This window comes from Rhagoletis pomonella, unplaced genomic scaffold (assembly GCF_013731165.1).
Source record: "Rhagoletis pomonella isolate Grant_MI unplaced genomic scaffold, Rhpom_1.0 Rhpom_scaffold_01244, whole genome shotgun sequence".
In the NCBI taxonomy this organism is placed as follows: domain Eukaryota; kingdom Metazoa; phylum Arthropoda; class Insecta; order Diptera; family Tephritidae; genus Rhagoletis; species Rhagoletis pomonella.
In genome coordinates, this window is record NW_023459798.1 from 1 (window position 1) to 23,243 (window position 23,243).

General features: G+C 37.7%; 3 protein-coding genes across 4 annotated transcripts; 1 reads left to right on the top strand and 2 right to left on the bottom strand.

Moving 5' to 3' along the window:
* Positions 1–485: 485 nt before the first annotated feature.
* Positions 486–17,362, bottom strand: LOC118752119. Of its 2 annotated transcripts, XM_036486964.1 has the most exons (14): positions 17,225–17,362; positions 5,856–6,072; positions 5,450–5,616; positions 5,120–5,392; positions 4,375–5,057; positions 4,146–4,269; positions 3,881–4,080; positions 3,596–3,816; positions 3,328–3,514; positions 2,953–3,256; positions 1,932–2,861; positions 1,507–1,860; positions 1,332–1,445; positions 486–1,109 (listed from the first exon to the last, which is right to left on the bottom strand). In XM_036486964.1, the coding sequence occupies exons 2-14, from the start codon at positions 6,058–6,060 to the stop codon at positions 1,020–1,022; spliced, it is 3,852 nt and encodes a 1,283-aa protein (XP_036342857.1). In that variant the 5' UTR covers positions 6,061–6,072; positions 17,225–17,362; the 3' UTR covers positions 486–1,019. The 2 variants fall into 2 exon arrangements, with proteins under 2 accessions (XP_036342857.1, XP_036342858.1); XM_036486965.1 differs by lacking the exon at positions 5,856–6,072.
* A 1,575-nt stretch (positions 17,363–18,937) lies between these two features.
* On the top strand, positions 18,938–20,088 carry LOC118752121 (aminoacyl tRNA synthase complex-interacting multifunctional protein 1-like). Its single transcript, XM_036486967.1, has 2 exons — positions 18,938–19,116; positions 19,173–20,088. The coding sequence occupies exons 1-2, from the start codon at positions 18,964–18,966 to the stop codon at positions 19,995–19,997; spliced, it is 978 nt and encodes a 325-aa protein (XP_036342860.1). The 5' UTR covers positions 18,938–18,963; the 3' UTR covers positions 19,998–20,088.
* LOC118752120 lies at positions 20,080–21,859 on the bottom strand. The gene is made up of 2 exons (XM_036486966.1): positions 21,237–21,859; positions 20,080–21,158 (listed from the first exon to the last, which is right to left on the bottom strand). The coding sequence occupies exons 1-2, from the start codon at positions 21,432–21,434 to the stop codon at positions 20,256–20,258; spliced, it is 1,101 nt and encodes a 366-aa protein (XP_036342859.1). The 5' UTR covers positions 21,435–21,859; the 3' UTR covers positions 20,080–20,255.
* Between the last annotated feature and the right edge of the window lie 1,384 nt (positions 21,860–23,243).

The window sequence follows — 23,243 nt, forward strand, 5'->3', positions numbered from 1 at the left end:
AATTTAAAACTAAAAAGATGAAAATAAAATTATAGTTTAAAAACTGGTTTTTATTACAATGTGAACTAAAATGTAAAAAATAAATAATAGAAATACAGATTTCGTTTAAGAGGAATCGGAAGTTCCCTAACTTGATTTAATTAAACTTTTAAAACCAACCTAAAATAGGGTTTAAGTATTTGACAATAAAATTAATTTTACCGGAAAACAAAGCGTGGGGTGTTTCTTAGATTTTATAGTCCTGCTATTGACAATACTCAATATTACTAAATTGAAAATCGAAAGTTCAAAACAATTGATATCAAGCACCCCAGGTTTTGTTTTCTAGTAAAATTAATTTGATTGGCAATCACTTTAATCCTGTGTTAGGTTTGTTTTTTAAGTTTAATTAAATAAGGTTAGGGAACTTCTTATTCTTCTTAAACGAAATCTGTGTTTCTCTAAATTATTTTTTACTTTTTGTTTCACATTGTAATAAAAGCGACTTTTTAGTTTTTTAAACTATAATTTAATTTATTTTCAATTCAAATAATATAGAAAATTCTAAAATGCGCGGTTATGTTTTGAATTGATGCATTTTGGAAAAGTGTTTATGGCTTAACGGCTATATATGGGATAGCTCTCTTCCAAATACTGACATGAGCATGGGAAAAATTTACTGTAGTTTCCTCATTTTACCACTCGGTTTTTGTTGACAACGGCGAATAAAGCATTGAGATGCCGACTTTCGTTCTCCATCGATGATATATGCAAGTAATAGACGAGAATTATTGGTTAGTAGCCGGATAGCGTAGTTATTTCGTTGCTCTTAGATATCACGCTTATTAAAAAAAAATTAGCAACGCGGGCAAAAACAGGTGCACATATTATATACGAGAACATACATAGATCACATATGTACTATACATACATCGTTTTGTAGAAATATATTTAAAATCATACTATTTATCTAAAGCTGCGAATGCCAGCGATTAGATCAGGTTGAAAAGATAGACGGAGTAAGGAGGGCTACAAATTTGCTAGTTCGCCAAATAGTCCAGCCGCAAAATACTGTTCACAAAAGTTATACAACCAAAATCATCACCAGCCATGCATCGGAACAAAAAAGGCTGGAATACAGATAGACGATTAGAAAGTGTTGATGTTTAAATGATAAGAATAGAAAGCATTGATGAGCCTCAAACAAATTGTGTCGTAAACATTACCGAATTAAATTCAATGCTCTAATATTTTTCCTAGCCATTTTTTTATAATTTAACCATAATAAATAGTAAGTATGCCAATATTTTCGCGTCGAATAACAGCAGTATAATTTTACATTGTGCCCTCACCTCGATTCTATAGTTTTCAGTAACCACAAACAGTTGGTTGTTTTGTAAATCGCAATCCCCAATGCTGCGCATTGGCTCGTATTTATTTATCAAACACGCGGACTCATCTAAAACCTGTAAGGGAAATTTTCTGGATGAATACAGTGTTCGATATTTGTCTACATACTTTACGTACCCAAAATACACAGCTTACAAAAACTATCAATATGCGTCCAGCCGCCAAACGAAAGCAGCGCTTAATTTTTCCATATTTCAATATAAATGGTTTTTGTTGGCCAGTACTAAGATCTGTGAAAATGACTAGCTCATTATTGCTACCTGCAACAAGCGTGTATTCGTCTAAAAGCTGTAAAAACTCGATCGGTTGATTCTCAAAGGCCGAAGTGAATAGAGGTGTAGAAGTAGTCAAATCAAATAGCATGCCATTTACGCAGCCAACTATCGCTTGCTTGCCACTTTGCGTAAGCGCAGTGATGGGGTAGGGTAAACGCGGAAATACTTTGTGACCATCATTATCGATTTTATGTATCTATAAATAAAATGAAAATATAATTGAATTATATATTAAGCCGGTGAAAATGTTTTAGTATCATTATTTACCTGATTCTGTGAATCCACAGCCAATAGTGTCGCCTCATCATACTCATATTGCACTGCAAATAATTTGTCACCCTTCAACCAAGCATCGGGCGCCATGTGGAAGTCTATCGCGTCACTATACCGATCACGCTCTCCCAATCGAGAAACTGTGGCACGATGTGACCAACCGAGAAGCGTACCACCACTATCATCCACCCGTAATGCAAATAAATTCAAGAGCTTACGCTCATGTGAACCGCATGCCACCATATATTTGTACTTGGCATTTTCCAGCGGATGTACATCAACACACGTGATCTGTTCGTTAACATTTGTAGTGAGCACTCTTGTACGCATTTCAATGTCGAAGATAATCAGTCCACTATTTGTGCCCAAAACGAGTTGTTTACGTCCATTGATAAACAACAATTTAGCACATTTTATAACATTCCCCTGATCGTAAGCAGTCAAGTCATCTTGATGAAGCAGATATTCCACATGTCCCGTTTGAAGTATTGAACTGCTTGTAAAACGAACAATGCAAGTGTTGCAAACTAGAAGTGTCTCATTCCGCGATAGCTCGATGGCTTCGATGAAGTTGGTGAATGGTTCAAGACCACGTTGTTGCGAATAATCTGTGACATCGAAAATACGTACTTCCCCTTTTGTATTGCCAACTACATAGAATCGACGAAAGATGAGGCGCACAATAGTTATAGCTCGCATTTCAGTTTTCAAAGACGGTGTCGATGTAGAGCAAAATGTTTTACTTTCGCTCTTCCACTGAATGTTGCTGATTTCACCATTCATATGCGCCATATATAAATAGGGTTGTTTATCATTTCCTTCATTAGAAAGTTCAAATGCGGTAATCGGTTTGAAAAGGTAGGCTCGAGGAGTGACGTTACAACATTCAATTTCTTTGGCTTGCGGGCGTGCAAAAGAATCAGACTGTAAAGAGAAAAAGTAAAGAAAGTGATATATGTATGCATTTATATTGATAAAAATTCGGATAAGGTGAAGTAATATTTTGTGCACGCACCCTTCGCCGGTCCGTACTGCAATCACACGGTATACACCAAAATTTCATATCACCATTACTGTATAAGGCTAGTACAATGTCGTAGTTATTGTCAGTAAAAAAGAGAGCATCAACTACGGTTGTTTTAACTAACACCGGATCCTTTAATTTGACTGAATATGAGTTCCAATTCAGCGATGTGTTGACCAGCAGTATAGTCTTACTTTCCTCCAGTACAATCAAAGAGCGTTCATGATCAAGTAGTATAACTTTCTTTGGAGTACTGGGCAGAGAAATAATATTGTGTCGTTGGTGGAAGAAACCGCTGCGCATATAGATCAGAACCAAAAAAGTCAACATCATGATAAACTTTAGTTTTAACCGATAACCACTTACCGGTGTTCAAACCATGTGTAATCTGGAAAAGCAGCCGCTTGTGTAAGCGCTTCAGCACCCACCAAACCGCTCTCCATGAGCGCGCATTGTAAGAGTGTAGCATTCTTCGACTCTTGCAATGTCTTTTCGATGTTGGGTAAAAATTCACGTATGGCACGAAATGCTTTACGACGCTCCGAATTAGGGGCTGTAAACGAGAGCAAAAGCGTTTTGGCGGGTTAGTGAGTTGAGTACTATTTACGTATCTCCCGAAAACTATTTTACATACCAATGTAATGCCGAAACGTTTCCAAATCGGCGATTGTGCTTAGCAAGTCGACGTTACGCATTTTTTGCTCTAGAAAACCATAATCCAAATAGATTTGCCGAAAGTAGTGCGTCAATCCAGACTTTTTGAGATGATAACCGATGCAGAGAAAAAAGTAGAAATCATGAACGTCACGTTGGAAAGGCAACACTTCTTTGCGAGCATCTAAATCCTCAACGAAACTGCAAAGAAAAAAATAAGCTGAGTGAAGGTAAATTAAATTTAAAATTCAAATATTTAACATACTGATAGTATTCAAGCAGTTTCTTATGCATATCTACTATTTCTTCGTCTGTTACTACATATCTTTCCTTCATTTTACCATAAATAAATGGTAGCTTAAAGAAGTCACCTGTTTCTAAAATGCACTTTTCTAGAAAACCATGACGATGTAACTTGATCAAATCTTTTTCACAACTGCTCCCAGGCCACAGGGCCACAATTACCTAAAATGTGGGAAAACACAGTTTAATGTTACATATTGCATGTTATAATAGAAAATAATTCTTACCCTTTTTGGCACAAAAATGGCATGCGGGAAGCAACGAAATACCTCAGAAAATGCCTTTCTTAAATCCGGCTCTAAGCTCTCGAGGCTCTTTTCTATCGCGGCATTGAATTTCTCATCAACAAGGCTGCATAAAATGGAAAAATGTTTAAAATAACAATGCATTTGCAATATTACAGAATCATAAATTGTATTGTTAAGCTTTGTTACTATTATCGCTCCTTCTACTCACTCCGATTCTCGCAACTTATCGATCCAACTCTGCCAATTGTTCAAGTTTTGGCGCAAACTCTGCGCAATTAAACTGAGCAAATATGGATGCCCATTGCTATGTGCATATATCAAATCTACATGGCTTTCTTTGAAATTCTGATGTTCCAAATACTTTTCAAAGAGCAGATAAAGTTCTTCGCGTGTAAAACCACGATTCACATTTAATGTGGTGCTTCGCTTTTTTGCAAACGAATCGCTAACTTTTTTACTACGCGTGATAACGAGTAATTTACATGGCAAGTCGAAAGCTTTTAGCGCATGCGTATTCTGTACGTTCACCAAAATGACAAGACACTTCTTATCCAAATGCTTTTTCAGCTCAACGCATACTTCAGCTATCGAATTTTTATAAACCTGCGTATTATTGTTAACTCGATCCAACGAACCATAACTAGCCGGTGAAGGTGAACGCGTCGATTGTGTAAGTAATAATTTTAAATAACGCAACATACGTAGATCTTCCAGCGAGCTTGTACATTGACTCATATCGACCCAGTGAATTTGGAAATTCATAGCGTTTGCGACATCAAAATCGGAGCAAGCATCGATTGCCAGCCACTTCTTGCCACAACCGAAGTCACTAACCAGCACCACACGGCCGGCAGGTGGCATGTCTAGCAGTGCGTTGCGTAATTTTCGGAACTAAGAAAGGTGTCATAACATATAATTATGCGAAGTATTTTTTTTATTCAAAACTCTCTTACCGGCACTGAGCGATGCACATTGTAGTCATCGAATTTCAGATGGACCTTAGAGTGTAAAGAATGTACTAAATCTACATAACGGCTATAGTCGACTTTGTTCACATTCTCAAAATGGTTCACAAGCCAAGAATAGTCGAGCAGCAAAGCATCCATAAATTTAGTTATTTGTGAGGGATCCTTATGTCGCAATACGGCAAATAGGCGTAAAACCTGCTCCTCGCGATGTGCATCTTGAATTTCATGTTGACAACTTTGCTCATCTTGATAAACGCCCTACAGTGGAAGGAGTTTAATTACAATTTTTTTATCAATAGTTTCTTGGACGCTTACTGCCTCTATATATCTTTTTTCATATTCATTAAATATGTCACGAATATACATCTGCACATCCCTTAAATCGAAATCTTTTATAAAATATCCTTTAACAACGTCTAGAGCATGGTGGCTGCTCAATGCCTCTACTTCGCTAGAATTGGTGCTCGGCGAGGTCATAGTGGCTGAAAAAGAAAAAAATGCATAATATTTTAAATAATATAATTAAAAATCATCGATTTACATTTTACTAAAGCAAGTACAAAAGAATGCTAAAATGTGTAAAGTCTCTAATCAGTCGAAAGGAGTACGTATGTATGTATGTTGGTAAATGCTATAGCATTTAATAATTCCAAACCGTTTTAAATAAATTTTGATTAAAAAATACAAAAATACCAATTAAGCTAAAATAAAAAATGCCTACAAGTTTGTCTGTCCACTCTTTGCAGTGTAAGCGATGTGTTGTTGTTTTCCAATGGCAGTGAATTGGGCGGCTGCAGCAGCTCGTTATCCGCCATTCTTGAGTTGCAATTACCGTCGGAATTGGATTGTGATTCCCTGGAATCGTTTCTTGATTGAAGTACTATATTTGCCATCATCTCAAAAAATTTGGTTCCACACGAGAACATTTTCAAAAAAATCTATAGAAATTAGTATTCTGTGAATTAGTAAGTTGCATAATAAATTTGTGTATGTAAATGCATATGCCAAGAAGATGAGGATGCAGTCATATACATATGTATGTACATACGTAGGTATGTAGGTATGTATGTCTTTTTAAAGAAGCCTTTGAATAACACTCTAACGCACAAGGATTTCTCAGGATCTTTATTGAAAGTAATCTTTATACTAGTTAATGTTGAGAACCCTTCAGTAGGATGTATGTATGTATTGCATATATTTTACAACTAAAACTTGAAGAATTAACTATGAAAAAATTGCAGCGTTATATTGATTAAATGGACAGTGGTCAAGGAGGACAAGTGAAAAACATACAAACATTTAAAGATTAGCCAATACTATCCACAAGTAGCACGCTATAGTACGCCGTATTTCACAAACAGAAACTCGTCATTTTACAATGTTTTAAGTAGCAGCCAGGTTCAATTAGAAATATTTCTTAAGGAAAACGTATGTAAATGTTTGAAGTCATGTGTATGCATATTAAACCAAACCTATACATCCCTATGTTATTCGACATGCTGAATGCGAATCCGAGGTCCGTTAGACTCCACCACGTCAGGTTCGTGGTCATTTGAAGGTCAAGTAGGGAAAAATTCATTGAATAAACCTGAAAAATCAATAAAATTCATCGGAATTTGACCTTGGGATGACCTTAGCATGATCTCCAGATGACCTTGAGGAATCAACGGACCTCCATACTCGGTTTCAGTGACAACAAAAACAATTTTTTTTTTTTTTAATTTTCTTGAATAAATTTTGTCCTATTTGACCTTCAAATGACCTCGAAGCTGACATTATGGTGGTTAACGGACCTCTGATTCGGGTTCAGGGAATGTAAGACCTTATGTATATGAATTTTCAGGTTTATTCAATGAATGAATAACATAGGGATATATAGGTTTGGTTTAATATGCATACACTTTTTTTTTGTAAACCTATGTGATTAATTGTATAACTAGCGATTTTCCCTACCAACCCTCAGCTTATTAAGAATTTGTTAGCTTTGAATATCTAAATAATTACATATATGTTTAATTTCCTTAATTCTTCAAATAATACCAACAAAACCCCTAATTAGCTCGTCTCTCTTATCCACTGGTAAATGAGTAAATGAATACGCACAAAAAATATTTTCAATTAACCTTAAGTACTGACTGTAATCATATTTTTAATTGTTCATCACAAAAAGAGGATAAAGTGTGAACGTTAACAAAAATTCCAACACATTTGAGGACGGCCAATTAGATCTACATTCCGTTACCTGAAATGCAAAAAAGACGTAACAACATCGCAATTGAAATGGAAAAAGTCGTGACTTATATACGTAATTTTTTTTCATAAAATGATGTGGAGTTGTAATTCGATAAAATCCATCATATACATACATAATGTGACCAACTATTTCATAGCTCAAAGAAGTACAGGTTAGGTTGTGTTAAGTTAACGTCGCGAGCCGATTCGATCCCTGCGAGCTCAGTGTTTGTTCAGAAGTGCGAGACAAAATGCTTCCATCTTAGCCTCGCGAAGGTTGGACATTTTAAAAGAAAGTGTGGAGATGATTCCACTTCATTTACCTCTTGATAGCTGATAAAAAAGGATCAGCTGAAATTCCCAGTCTCCCCGAATGAATACCAATCGCACAATTGCCTGTCAGAACCTCCCTCACTAGCCCTTGAGAGGTAACGTGTTTTAAAGTGGCCTATAAAAATATTTGCTGCAGCAGAGAAACGTCTTCTTTTCCTTTTTTATGTCACAAAAGAACCCGGTTTTCCTTAGCCCAATAGCAGTTCGTGCTGCGACAATTCTGTCTGCAATATCCGCAGGCGCCGTGTTCGACATATGAATGTTAAGCGCCAGTATAGGTGTGGTTCCTAATGATCCACTAATTCCTATTTTACAAGTGTAGCTTTCTCTAGTGAGTTCCACCAGACAAGGGCTCCTTGAAACAATATAGGCTTAAATCTGGTTTCCTAGAGCTATTGAATTAATTTGGGCAAGAGGCCTCACCTTTTACCGATAGCTGCCCTACAGTAGTACCAGGCAACCGACACCTTTCTTACCCTTTCCCCAAGGTTAGGCTCCCACGACAGCCGCCGCTGATCGCCCACCTAGTTATGTGGTTCAGGTAACCTTGAGCCAGATCAAAAAGGGTGTCTAGAAAACGTCTCCTAAACAAAAGTTGCACATCATCAACATAGGCGATCACCCGACAGCCCACTTTTTCCAGTTTCTCTAGAAGGTCGTTTACAACCGCAATCCAGAGCAGGGGAGAGAGAACACCACCTTGTGGAGTGCTCGTATTGTAGGGCTGCCATAATCCTGAACCCATCGACCCCATCCAAGTAAAAAACGAAGAAAAGTGCGATAGCGATCCGAAAATTGTCGCCAACTAGTTACAAATTCTCCCTCCTGAAGTACAAAGTAACGCAAAGAAGTACATTTGACTGTACTTCGAAGTACGAAGTAGAAGAGCGAAAAAAGAAGTACTGTACTTCCGAAAGAAGTACGGTTGGTCATATTATACATACATATGTATGTACATCAAAAGGTGAAATTTTAATTTTTTATTATTTATGACTTTTTGTATTTCAGCGATGACGCTTTTTACTCTTTTTTTGCATTTCAGGTGACGATATGTATGTATTTCTATTTTCTACGACATGCACCAGCGCACAGGGTTGTTTTGCCTGTAAATTACTAAACGTTAAATTGAAACAACCTGTAACATATCGACCCCTAATTGCAATTTTATCGTTAGCGACATATTATCGAAATCAATTTTTTTGTTGCAAATAGGTTTAAAATACTATTTAGTTCCAACGTCCTACAAAATCACAGACTTTGAATATTTACCGTTGCAAAAAGCAAAATGAATTTGATCGTTTGCTTTGTTTACACTTTTGAGTTCCTACAATTTAATCGTAAGCGACACTGTACGATACTTTAGTGTAAATAGCAGTTTGATCTGTAATTTTAACTAAATTTAACAAATTCAGCTTATTTCGCTTATCAAAATTAAGTGCAATCTGCCATTATACAATTACAGCTGCAAATAACCAAGTGCAACGTGGCTCGTCTAGCGGAGCCTTTTTTGAATCTCTTGTTTTGCCAATAGGTTATACGATTTAAAACCGTGGTACACACGAGTGTCTCCGGGAGCTACTCGGATTTAACATACAAGTCGTGTGTGTGCAGCTAGCGAACTGTTGCGACGCTAGCAGCGAATTAGTTGCGCCTTTGCTAGTGTACGCATACTAAAAGCTTAAACAGACGGCAGCGTTGATCCGGACTTAATCCGGATCAACTGTAGTTAATTCCCGAGTTGATCCGGATCAACGCAGCCGTCTGTTTATGCTTTAAGACAAAAATATTGCGCTGGTATTGGTAGCTCTGTCGACGCTGTGCACTACTGATTTAAAAGCATATCAGAAAGATGAAAAACAGACACCTAACGGGACTTATATTATATATGTATGCATTGGTATAGAAAAAATTTCAAACGATACATTAAATTAGTTCTGAATCTCCTTACCGAACAAGTTCCATTACCTTTATAGGTCCCGCTTTCTTACTACAGCAAAAACAATCATTTTCTTTTCTTAAATCAATGTCAAATGCTCCAAACCGCGAAGTGTGATTCGAAAGCGAATTAAGATCTTGCCTTTTATCAAGCAATACTTGATTCGGCTTTTTAATTACATTTTTTTTAAATTGCATAAAGTTTTCAAACCTATAAGCAGAAAATGAATCCAAAGGACCCAAACTTTTAACGCATTCAAGCAAGTGAAGTAAGCCATGAATGTTGAAACTAACTAATTCTTCTCCAAATATCCTACTGAACTCTGCGACAAAGTGTTCCAGCATTTTTTGAGCAATATCGGCCTCCGACCTGAACGATTTTTCACTTGAAAGAAGGCGAATACTACTATGCAAAAGCAAGAAAAGGTAGTACAACTCTCTACTTACGCAATCCTTCAAAATAAAAACGCCTGTGTATAGCAAAAACTGCCTGAACTCCGTTGTTTTCCAATGACTAACTTCAACCAAGCTGCTTGAAATTCGACAGAATTCTGATGGAAAAACCTGGAAACGAAACGAATATTTGCATTCATCTTTATGGTATTTGCATTTTTGATGAACAGCTTAAGACATTTTTTGACGACACCTAAATCAACCAAATGCATAGAGTCAAGAGGAAACTGAGAAACCATTCCAAAGCCAGCGTCTTCTAACACGCTTTTCTGATGCCTAAATTGAACAAGGTGGTGAGAAGCGTAAACTCTTTGCTCAGAAGATGAATCCGACCTAAGTTCACCAATTTCTTTGGGAAAACATAATATTCTCTCTTTATATTTGCCTTCGAGGCAACATTTAGGGCATCCGCTTTTTCCATTAAATGACATAACGCCACAAGCAAACGCCCTAGCCGGAGAATCACAAATGAACACCCGAACATCAAACTTTAATACGATATCATTGTGACCCACTTTGATACCATTTTCCCTAAGGTATTTTGCTTCTGATGAAAAATTTGCCATGAAATCATTGATATCTTCAGGTTTCTACAGGTGTTACACTACGAAAATCTACAAGTGCCCCAGGATAGGCCATAAAACTCGATTAGAACTATTAAATAGTTTGACACCATCGACACCTACATCAATTAAGACTTCTTCTCGCGCCTCTAAAAATCCGAATACATCTGAAATAAAATTATCTTGAATACGTAAGTATAGAAATTCGCCATTTGGAATGGACTGAATATTAATTTTTTCCCGAGACTTTTAGCGGACAAAGGCAAGTCATTCATTCCAACTTTTCAAAGGGTTTTAAGTAAATCGTCAAGGGCGCTTTGAGAAATTTTATTTCTAATCGCCCAAGACTTCAATCCCTAATTCGCATTCAACTGCTCGAAATTTTCATTCGGCACTTCACTGCTAGAAAAGGATCACTTTCACCAAGAAAAACTTCACTCGACATGCAGTCTTCCATATTTTCTGTTTCACCAGAAGCCACAGCCTCACTTTACACATTTTCTTGAGAGGATTGCTCAAGCTCTTTAAATTTTTTTATATTAGCTTCGAAAAGCCTTTTTTCTTTTGATAAGCCATTGCTTAAATGCCTCTTCTTCATTTTGTCTTCAAATTCTTTTATATTAAATTAACTTTCCTTTTATTAGAACTGTATTTCGCAAATTCCACGTCTGTCGTTCTTAATTTTTCCGCGCTTTTAGACGGCTACCTTTTCTTCTTTTTAATTCTTCTCTTCTTTTTAGCGAAAAGCGTGAGAAGACAAAGAGAAGAAATAATGAAAGGGCAAAATAATGTACCAAATCAGTTTGACTGCTTACTCTTGTGGCACATATCTGTTTCAGAAAAAAAAGATTAAAGCAGATTGCGGATGTGTTAGTATGTATCAAAACTTTTGCAAATGCATTGGAGTTTCCATCAGTCGCGTCTTGCAAAGCTTCTACAACTGAATGCTTCAAAATCAGCTTATTTCCCTTATCAAAATTAAGTGCAATCTGCTATCATACATGCGCAATTGCGCCTTTGCTAGTGCACGCATACTAAGACAAAAATATTGCGCTGGTATTGGTAGCTCTGTCGACGAAATGAAAAACAGACACAGCGTTGCCACAGACAAATTTTTTTTCCTACCAAAATTTCATACCATAACCAACCGAAACCTACCAAACATTTTTTTGAGTTTTCAATGAAAAATTTTTTGAAAATATGGTTAACATAACATTTAGTAAAACTAAAATACGAGTATAATAAAAACAAATTACATAACTGCGTATAACGATTCATTTTATGGTACAGACTTATCCATATGTACATACATATGTCTCTTTACAAACAGGTGTCTTTCGGGGTTCCTGCTGGAAAGAGTTATGCATATCATTGATTGTCTTATTCCCTTTGACTTCCGCCAGTAGGCAGCAATTTGAGATTATTCCCAGCTAGCTCCTAAGTAGGTCTGCAATGTATCCTTTAGATGTACCGCAGAAAGGCTAGGGACCATGCAAACGCATTTGGTCTCCACGCTTTGTGAAACTGTCAGCCCTTTTGTTGCCTTCAAACCCTTCATGTCCATGAACCCTCCACAGCGTGACGCTATTGTGGGCTCGCAGGTGGTTCAAGAGTTTACAAGCCTTGATGCCGTTTTAAAAGGCTCTAAGGCCTTTAACGCGGCCTGAATGTCCGACCTAATATTTATTCTGGCCTCATTTGCCTTTTACGATGACATTCGCGAACTCAGACTTCGATTGGGAAGACCTCCGCCTGAAATATGGTTGAGTACGAGCCCATTGGCAGACTTTTCTGGAATCTTGGTCCAAGTACGCCATAAATTATATCGCTGCCTAAAGGTGAAAAGATGCCAAGTCAATTTTTTTTCAAAGTTTAGTTTTTGATGCAGAATGACAGGTAATACGAAACTACATCGAGTTTTCGTCTCTCCTGAAGAATTCCAAAAAAATGGACTTGGCACCTTTTCACCCTTAAGTAACGATATATGGATGTTCGTATTGCATATTGACAATAATAGGGTATACGTTTGTAATTAGGAATCAGGTATATTTACATGTTTGTGGTCGCCATTATACGAACGCACCGGTGAAATATTTGTTTAAAAAAGGTTGCTAAAATGTTTGGAGATACGCACATATTTTCTATTTTTCGCAAATAATTATTACTCATTGTCCCGAAACCTACCAAAATCCAATCAAGCCTACCATCCTACCAAATGGAAAAAAAAACCTACCGGTTTTGGTAGGCTCATGTTTGGCAACACTGAACAGACACCTAACGGGACTTATATTATATATTATATATGTATGCATTGGTATAGAAAAAATGTCTACTGAACTCGAATTGGCATCTTAACCCCAACTTATACGGCCACATGGATTCACACTTGCAAAATTATTATTATTGCCGCTTATCTCTTTTCAAATTGCTTATAAGAATTTGATTTCTCCTGTTACTTATCATAACTTATGCACTTCAGCCTTCCTTTTATAAAATTCTGATTTGATCTTAATTTCTATATGAAAAGTTTTCGTTAGAAATTTTTTTCTCCAATGCCTACATAGATTTAAAACACACGACGAGTCGAGAAATATAACAGCTGATTTCGAAACTTTGCAAAAAATCTCCATAATATGAAGATTTTTGCACTGAATCTATTCTGGTCGAGGATTAAATTTTACTTTTTTTCATTCTCTAAAAAAAACCTCAAAAAGTACCAAATAGTAGCGCCAATCTGGTTGTTGTTGTTGTTGTTTTAGCGGCTACAACAACCCCGCCCAGAGCGGTTAGTCCCTCAATCGTTGTCGTCAAGCTCAACTAGCGGTAGCCCCAGGAAGCGTGCAGCCTCGTTGGGGTATGTCCATTGGGACGGCGGTGGGCTAGTATCTCAGTCGTTGTCAAGCTTAACTAACGGAAGACCCAAGAAGCGTGCAGCCTCTATAGGACCTGTTCAAAGGGATAAACGCGTTAGCTGTGTGGGGATGTTTCGATTCGTGGGGTGCCTTTTCGTATGCCGGACATACATTTGGCACATCTGCATCCAGTCTGCTCAGGTATAAGTTCAATCTACTGCAGTAGCCAGAGCACAGTTGGGCTATTGTGGTCCGAGTTTCTCAAGGCAGACGAAGTTCCGTCTCGTCCACGTCAGGTGATCGTGTGCCCAGAACAGCATTAACAGATCTGGAGTCTACGTAACTTGAGACTGACTCCCTGTGAATGCCGCTCAGGGCCGACCACCGTTTGAGTCTCTGTGGGAGCGAAGAGGCCTCTATGTCTTCTAACAGCGTATAGTGGCTGACGGTATCAAACGCTTTTGAATAGAATAGTTCTCTCACAGGGGCGGTTGCGGTTTAGGTCACGTGTCATCTGAGTGTTAATGGCTGATGCTTCGCTGGGGTCAGCTGGTTCCAAAAATGCGGGAGTAGCAAGGCCTCTAGTAAAGAGTATTCCCCTGTTTTAGCATTGGGACCACTCTCCTCATCTTCCAGATGTCTGGAATGACGGAGAGCAGCTATTGACAGGTTGAGAACCTTAGCTAAATAGTCTACTCCCGCAAAACCCAATTTTTTCAGCATCAACATGCATATTCCGGCGGTTCCCATTGCTTTGGACGCTTTCTCCTTCCCAATGGCTACCTGAACTTCCCGCAAGTGAAAACAAGACGCGCACTTGTTGTTGGCAGTTTGTGCAGCCTTCTGGTCACTCGACGTTTGGCTTTGTCCGCAGGAGGATGCAGTGTAAATTGCCGGCTAAAATAGCTCGCTCATCGCTCCGGATCCGACGAACCGAGGTCGCCGCAAGATATTTCGACTCTGTCGTCGCGCTTTGTCGGATTGGACAGTGATCTCACGGTTTACCAAAGCTTACTCACACCAGAGGTGAAGTTACAGGTCTTCAGATGCTCTTCCCACTTCTTCCGCATATGTACGTTTACTAGTTGCCGAATCTCCGCGTTGAGATCCCTGATACGGGGATTGCTGGGATCGGCCTGACGAAGGCTGTCGTGGTTGTGGTATGGTCTATTGTGTTGTGTTGTGGTGCTGTGGTGTTTGTGTTGAGCTGCTCAGGCGGACTGAGGTTTGTCATGGAGGCAGCTCTGTTTGAGCAACAGAGGGCCACAAATGATGTGGTCCACTTTCGATGAGTCCGTAGGCCTGAGCAGACTCTGAGGTACTCCACCCATTGCAAGCATTGCCCTTGACTGAGGCGGAGTTGTGGTGTAGTCGTCTCTGGCATACACAGCAGGTTAAGTTTCTGGACCAGGGTTTGAGTCGATGACAGCCCTGAGCAGAAGGATACGTAGCAGATGTAGTCCTATGGACGAACGACGTCCGAGATATTGCACCGACTTAAACCGAGTTAGATCGCCGAAACAACAGCCCTTGGTCGGGTAAAACTCGATTCATTCCGGTGCGTAGAACCGGCTGCCGCGGTCGTTTTAGTTTGTTAGAAAATTGAATGTATAATCTAGGGGTAGGGGTAGGGGTGCGTTACGCTGCGATTGTGTGCTTAGTGGTCGCTCTGCCCGTGTACACATTCGCATTCGCAAAATATTCGTATCATTTGATGCGAATGCAAATGTCGATGCGAATATGCTAAATGATGCGAATCATTCGTATAACGATGCGAATGAGAATATTCGGAACATCCCTGATCTACATACACTGTCGGCAAAAAGTATTTGCACTGCAAATTTTTCATATTGCAAAAATATCTGCAAAAACTGTTTTCCTAATATTTTTCCGCCAATTTTTTGTAAAAGCATGGTTTATTCTACAGCAAAAAAATATATAATTCCTTAACTTTGTACAAAACTCGCGAAAACTTAGCGAATTTTCAACGTTTTAATCAATTTTTTTAGAGTATGAAGTTTTGCAGCCCATTAGTTTCTGGTAAAAAAAATGCAAATTCAGAGTTAGTCAAGAATGGCATTGATTTTTGTGAATTTTTTTTTTTGTTGGAGGTGTTTTATATTTTTCCCACTAAAAGATGTGTGATGAGGAAATGTGGCGATATCCGAAATAGCTATCACTTCTACCATTTTTTTTTTTTAATTATTGTTGCTTTTCCACAATAGTTTTTCATTCAAAAATAAATAAATATGGAAGACTGCGTGAAAAAAAATTCAAAAATGAACGGTAATTCCTAGCTACTTAAAACTAGTACAGTATATTTTGCTTTGCTGCCTTTATGCTTAAGTGCACATTTAAGATACCTACCCTAAAATGCGCATTAGTGGCATTATTTTTAACATTTATAAGGAAACTCCTCCGATATATGCATTCAACATACCTGCACATTGGCGATACCTGCCTTAAAAACTGTGCAACTATTATCAATTATCAAAGAAAGTATTACGTTTACCTGCACTGGCCCTACGATTATCTAATTTTACAAGCTTTTATTTATTTTGCTCATCTCGCAAAACAACGAAAATGGCTATCAATTAATGTAATTATATAGATAATTAGATACCATTCGGTAAAATTTTCGCTTGCAGTAATTTCTACGTGGTAAGTGCTTCTCCATTATTTGGTTTCATAGGGATTCGGATACCTTCCTCATTGAAGTAGTAAAGAAAATTCGCTTAAGTGCTTTTTTCGGTTAAGTGCACAAGTATTTCGTGCAAAGAAAGATGGGCAGCTAAGCAAAATATACTGTACTTTATTATAATAAAATTGATTGATTGATGAAAAAATCTGATTAACAAATTGAAATTTGCATGAGAATTTGCTGAATTTTCTTGAGTTTTGCACAAAGTTTAGGAATTATATTTTATGTTTTCTGTTGTAGAATGAACCATATTTTTATAAAAAATTGGCGGAAAAAAATAAGAACAAAAATTGTTGCAAATATTGTGAAAAATTTGCTGTGCCAATACTTTTTGCCAGCAGCGTAGATATTTGAGGCATCAAAATGAATCTTTGAATGTTGCGGCAACATACTATGTATCAACATATTCACACAACTCATTTATTTTCAACATTTTTTTATTTACCTTTCAGCGCCATACAATTGTTGTTACGTACAACAAATTTGGTAAAGAATTCAAAACAGGTAATTTGCTAATGAATATACAAATAATGCCTGCGTTGTACTGGCAAGACAAATGAAGTGGAGGGGGTGCTTATAGACTGGGACATGCAAATTAATTCTAAATGGAAAGACGGAAAACAAGATTTTTTTTGCCGGGTAGTGATCGTTGGCGTGCTGGATAATGTAACGCGCGTTGTTAAAAAATTAGGTTCAATGGCCTTATTTCAGATAACTTTCCGTGGGCAAAGGAGGGAGCCAGTGACGAAATATGAAGCATATATCAGCGGCTAATTTTTCTACGCCAAAGTTTGTGTGGGTGTGTTACAGCATTTAAGTTATTTTTTGTGTTGTTGTTTAGTGGCTTTGTGTACAATGTCAATGCACTATCGTTGTAAATAAACTAAACATGCACAACTTAATTAAGCAAACGAAATGAAAATGAAAACGTTAATGAAAATTAGCGTAAAAACACAAAAAACAAAAGCAATTAAATAGCTACTAAGAAGCAAATAAATACAACAGGTGCTCGTTTGCTTACGCATTTTCCCACTTTTTCAAGGAGATTTTAACTAGCTTTGCGCTAAATTTTCACTACAATCACAATTTACTATTTAATAAAGGCGATTAATCATCGAACTGGAAATACACTTGTAGTTTCCTTTTTTCAGAAAGCTCTATCTATACGTTCTTTGTTCCTTGATCGGAGTCACCCTCTAGTTTCAGTCTTAAATTCACATCACAATTTTAAACCACTACTTATTTTATGTTTTCACATTGCACCAAAATTGCATGTTATTTGTTAAACGAATGTTTAAAGATAATTCTCAAATTTAATAGAAGCTTATAAAACCACAACCGAATCAGTGCAAGTCGCGTCAATTTTTAATTTTTCTTTTCTTTTGCTACCAGGTGGGGAGAAAGAAGAAGAATAAGTCAACACGGTTGCCAAGCTCTTAAATAAATTATGTTATCTCAGCATAATACCGTCTCTAAACTAGAGCGCTATGCGTTGAGTTTTCTAATTGCCAACACCAGTGCGAACTATGGCCAAATAAGATAGATAAAGATAAAGATAAAGTTCCTGCCAATTTTTAATCCCCTTTCGCATTTTGCACACCCTTTTCACAGGTAAACTGTTCTTTTGCTCACCCGCCCAATTTGTGTTTCTTTGGAATCACGGCTGTTGTTGTTGTTGTAGCGGCTACCAACGCTGTGACAAGAAGTGGTGACATTAATTGTGTTTCTTTGGAATCACGGCTGTTGTTGTTGTTGTAGCGGCTACCAACGCTGTGACAAGAAGTGGTGACATTAATTGGTGATAAAAGAATAGACCTGCTAGTAAAGGTTATGATCCCCAAGCACGGCCGAAGACCGTCTACGCAGAAAGAAGTCCTGCACAAAAATATTTAGCTTTATGAGTTTCATTTTCCCCGAACCGTTTCACTTTAATTTTTTGTTTCCATTTACTATGGCACATGAAAAACGTTAGTTCCATTATTATGGCATAAATTTCAGCTTTTTGTTTTCGCAACATTCCTAAGTGTCATTTAAAACCACCTTTGAAAAGTATATCAAACGGCGAGATTTATAAACCAAAATGTCATCGGGCATGAAAGGGTTAAATAGCGTTTATTTAAAAACTCATGGTGGAATGATACAGATATACAGATACAGCAGATACGTCGGTAAAGTAGTTTCCCTGCAAACCAAAGTTCCCGAAATCTTAACGAAATATTTAGGACTATCTCATTTCTGTAACGATTCTTTTACGCATATTTAAAGAAACTTCCATTAAGTGGTTGACATGACAAAAATCTGGAAGAAATTCTTCCATTTTCGCCTAATAATTTTTTTGTTATTCTAAACTTACGTCCACGTTTTTATTATCGCTTCCTCTTTCACTTTTTTGTCCGTTTCCTTTCTTTCTGTCTTCGGCGCCCCACTTCAACATGTAAGTCAAAATTAATATTCCATTTGCTCGGTGTTAAGGCCGCTTTATTGTAGGATGCTTCATACAAATTGTATGGGTGTTTGGATTTTTGAAAGTTTTTCGACGCTCGGAGCTGAAGCTTAAATGATCTATGCACTGTCATTCTATTTGACATGCTTCAAGTATTATCTTACAGTCAAAGCAGTCAATGCGAATCTGTCATGTAACGTCAAGTAAAAGATTTATCTAACATGGTTTTAATTTTTTATACGCCGCTTCGAAAAAAGTGTTTATTTTTTTCAGTGTATAATGAATTCCATAAGTTTGTAATTCACAATAGACTTGCAATGTCATTAAACCGCATTTTCGCTCTTGGAGTAGGTAGAATTCTGGCCCCTTCATTGCACCATCCAACCCAAAGATTGAAGATGCCTTCGCTGGAGGAGATTATAGCAAACAATAAGCGGAATGAGGAAATCATAAGATCCATCGCTTCCGAGGTAAAACGCTGCTTACAAATAAATTAACTATTGATCATATAACAAAAAACTTGTAGCTGGTGGCGATGCGCGTGGAATTAATGGCGCAAAAGAAACAACAATTACGCCGAGAAAACGCTTTGCTAATGCACCAAGTTGAGACGGCCCAACAGCAACTCATAGCCCTAGAGCTAAGCCACGGTAAAAAACAAATCCCATTGCCCAATACTCGCGGTCTTTGCACGGCAGCCGACGCTACTCCGAACACTGAACCGTCTGTAAAAACTGCTAAGGCAGCACCTGTTGAAACTCCACAGGCGGACCAAAAGCAAACTCCGCCAAAGGAAAAAAAACCAAAAAAAGAAAAGATTGCAAATAACGCCAATACGAATGCCGCTTCTGAACTTCCGGTAGATGTTGGTCGACTTGATATGCGCGTTGGTAAAATTATTGAAGTGGGTCGTCATCCTGATGCGGATAGTTTATATTTGGAAAAAATTGACTGCGGAGAACCGCAGCCACGGACAGTTGTCTCTGGCTTGGTCAAGTTTGTGCCTTTAGAAGAAATGCAGAACCGCTTAGTGGTTGTACTATGTAATTTAAAACCGGCAAAAATGCGTGGAGTAACATCTGAAGCCATGGTTATGTGTGCATCAACACCTGACAAGGTTGAAGTACTAAGTCCACCTGCGGGCGCAGTTCCCGGGGATTTAGTACATTGTGAGGGCTACACACGCCAACCTGATACGCAACTTAATCCAAAAAAGAAAATATTCGAAACCTGCGCACCAGATTTAAGAACCAATGATCAGCTGATAGCATGCTATAAGGGTGCAGCTCTTCATGTGCCCGGCAAAGGAAATATTATTGCACAAACTCTGAAGAATGCAAATGTAAAGTAAATGTTTATACATACATTTTCTTCGAAGGAGGTAGTTTTCTTTTTGTAGTTAATAAAGCCATCATTTGTTAACTCAATGCAAATTACATATATCTACAAAGGTTTTATTTACTCAAGATTTCAGAAATTTACGTAAGTCGAATAAATAGGCGAAGGAAGAAACAATAAACGCAATGATAACACTATAGATGAGAAAAAATACTATACAAAAACCTCTAAAGGTATCTAGTTTGAAGCAGTCCAAAAACTCGATGCCATTTCATTGCTGCAGGGGTGGGCGTCGAAGTATGGGGTTCGGATTCGCCTCCACTACTATCGTTTTGGTCACTATGTCATATGCCGTACGATTATTTTTAAAGAAAATCATAATAAAACACATTGGGAAAAATAGGGTCATTATCAAATTTTTGCATACCGCGCGCAAAAAAGCGCGCTGGAATGTTGGCACTTCAGCTGGAAATATAAGTGCGCTAATTGGCACACGTTGAGCTTGGAAGCCCTGAAATTGTCTGGCTAATGGCGGCAGAGGTGGTTGCATGTCCGCTGGCGGTTGTAATGGATAAACCGCTTCAACATACTGAATACGCAATTTCATAGCAGCTTTTCCTGGTGTAGCGCCATTGTAGGCCGCTGTCCATATGGCCTCATAAAAACAAACTAGTATTTTTGTTAGGAGCTCAAGCATCAGAAGATCGGAAGAAAACGCTAGAAAATCCATGGATACTGTTAAAAATCCGGCGTAGTCATCATCTTCAATGGCCTTGCGCAGAGATTCTTTGTCAAGGTCAAAGCCCAAGTCCATATCAAATAAATTCATTATCGTAAATGTCACCACAATTTTTAGCACCAACAATATCATCATATCGATTATTTCTGCAACAACACGTTTCCAGAAGGGTGCAATAATATACTCGTAACCGCCTGTTCGCTGAATAAGTTCAGCTTGTACCTGATCGCTCAGAATACGGTACTGAAATAAAACTCGTCCGCGCCCACCAAGAACGTTGGCATCGGCAGCATTCAAATTTGTTGCAACACCGCCAGGTGGTATTACGCCTCCAAAGGGCATGCCTTGCTGAGTTTGGAATAATTGCGGGTAGCTATTTAATAAATACCAGGGAAAAAGGGCCATGGCATTCTGTGAGATATTGGCTTGTTTAACCTGAAAGGCAAATGAGAAAATTTCAGAAATACATATTTAATGATAAGTCAATATGTTCTAACTGAGCTAAAGACTAACCCATTCGTTGAGACTAGCAAAATATGCCTCCTTAGTAGTTAGTTCCCGTCCAGAACCGTTTTCTGCTGCTTTGGTTGTAAACGCTTCTTTCTCTTTTTCAGCATCCAGCTGCTGACCTCCCAATACGGGCGTTGAAGCCCTATTCCCAGAGTCCACTTTCGCATCTTTACTATCCTTTGCTTTATCTACTGATGACATTATTTTCTTACGCTGTCTTTGTTATGCACTACCTTGATTGCGTATTCTGTATTTAGCACAAAATGTAAGAAAATTGTTTTGATTTGTTTTTGGAATTCAATATGGACACGACACAGGTTTTAATTTTTTAGCAGGCATCAGCTGTTGGCAACTAACAATTCACAATTGTGTGTTAGATCATTTGGGCTGGATTGGAACTGAAGTAAAGTCGGCGAACCCGTTGCATTTGATATTCGGTATTACTGCTTAATTTATCTTTTAGTTCAGTTACAAAAAAAAGTGCACAAAGCATGTAAAGATCAAAACATATGCTACTTTGGTAGCTATTCAAATCCAGTGATAGCATTTCGTAAACTATACGGAAAATCGGACTACGATGTATTCAGCAATATCCCCCAATGAGATTTATGTGTTATATGTTATACAAATCTAGCCTATATGTACATAAGTACTCGTACAAACATACATACATACACTTTATTAATAATAAAATGAATTGAATACGACCCATAGCACCTACAATATCAAGTACATATTTGAGATCGATTTTAAGCGATCGTTTTCCGCTGAGTCCGACCCTCGAGTCTTTGATATGATACCTACCGACGAAGTTGTTATCGATACTAGGATGTATAGAAACTTTGCCAAAAAACCTGTACTATAAACTAGAGTCCGACCGATTCCAATTTTTCTTCAGGTACCGATGCCGATGCCGATTAATCGTTTTTTGTTTTGTTTTGTACTAAAATATACTCTTTTGCACTCAATGCATTAGAAATTATATGCTAGGTTTGTATGCATGTATGCACATACATATTTTGACCTGATTTGGCATTTGGCATTTGTCTTTTGTTTATTTAATGTTTATTATTTTTTTATAAAAGTCTAGCTGGTATACAACAAACACCATATACATAAATCCAGATTTTAAAATTTGTACAAAAAATAAAAAAAAATTCTGCTTGTTTTCACCAAAATTTCAAACCTTTTAATCAGAATTTTGGTATGCAGTTTTGTAGACTATTTAATTCTAGTATATTGACATGCAAGTTTCAAGTTGCTATAAGATCCCGTTAATTTTTGTCAATTTTTTTTTTTGCTGCCAATGTCCTCCATATAAAAGGAAATTGTCGAACATTCGAACATAATTTTGTATGGAAAAAACGTGAAACACCATCAAAAAAAAAAGAATCCATTTTTGTGAGCTGTCTGCAAATGTTTTTTGATGTTGCCCTGCAAAAATCGCGACTACTCCATGCATACGTGTAAAGAGTACGCCCTAAGGACCAAGGAATACTCCAAAATTAACCACAATTCATATAAAAAATATGGTCCAATTAACATTGCGATGTCCTAGGGCAGGACCATATACTCCATCCCTGCATTACATCAGAGTAGCACAAAACTACTCCAACATATTAACAATGGCATTGTTGTTATATTTTTTCGTTTGTACACGCTTTTGTTCTTCACTTCTCATATGCTTTTTCGAAATTAATAAAAACCAAGACAAAAATTAAAAATTACATGTTGCCTCTGACGGCATTTGAGCCCGAACATGCTGGGAGCTCACAACTAACAGCGAGCATCTCTACACGTTCAGCTACAGCCAGACATGCAAATGTGCTTTCAAATGCTCAACTTCAATCACATTTCGTTAAAACACGAGCAGTTATCGGGTAACAAACAATAAGCTGGCGCAGAGTCACGAGTTGGTCCTCTACAGCATGACAGAGGAACACTTTTGTAAGTACTCCAATATACCACAAATGGACTACATGGTCCAACGATTTTTGCAGGGTGGCAGTT

What these genes read in the sequence shown, in the direction of transcription:
- LOC118752121 (XM_036486967.1), top strand. Translation starts at nt 18,964, where the DNA reads ATGTCATTAAACCGCATTTTCGCTCTTGGAGTAGGTAGAATTCTGGCC. An exon ending in TAAGATCCATCGCTTCCGAG is followed by an intron (nt 19,117 to 19,172) that starts GTAAAACGCTGC and finishes AAAAACTTGTAG; the next exon opens with CTGGTGGCGATGCGCGTGGA.
- LOC118752120 (XM_036486966.1), bottom strand. Translation starts at nt 21,434, where the DNA reads ATGTCATCAGTAGATAAAGCAAAGGATAGTAAAGATGCGAAAGTGGAC. An exon ending in TTGCTAGTCTCAACGAATGG is followed by an intron (nt 21,159 to 21,236) that starts GTTAGTCTTTAG and finishes TTTGCCTTTCAG; the next exon opens with GTTAAACAAGCCAATATCTC.
- LOC118752119 (XM_036486964.1), bottom strand. Translation starts at nt 6,060, where the DNA reads ATGTTCTCGTGTGGAACCAAATTTTTTGAGATGATGGCAAATATAGTA. An exon ending in AAAAAAGATATATAGAGGCA is followed by an intron (nt 5,393 to 5,449) that starts GTAAGCGTCCAA and finishes CTTCCACTGTAG; the next exon opens with GGCGTTTATCAAGATGAGCA. An exon ending in AACGTTTCGGCATTACATTG is followed by an intron (nt 3,515 to 3,595) that starts GTATGTAAAATA and finishes TCTCGTTTACAG; the next exon opens with CCCCTAATTCGGAGCGTCGT.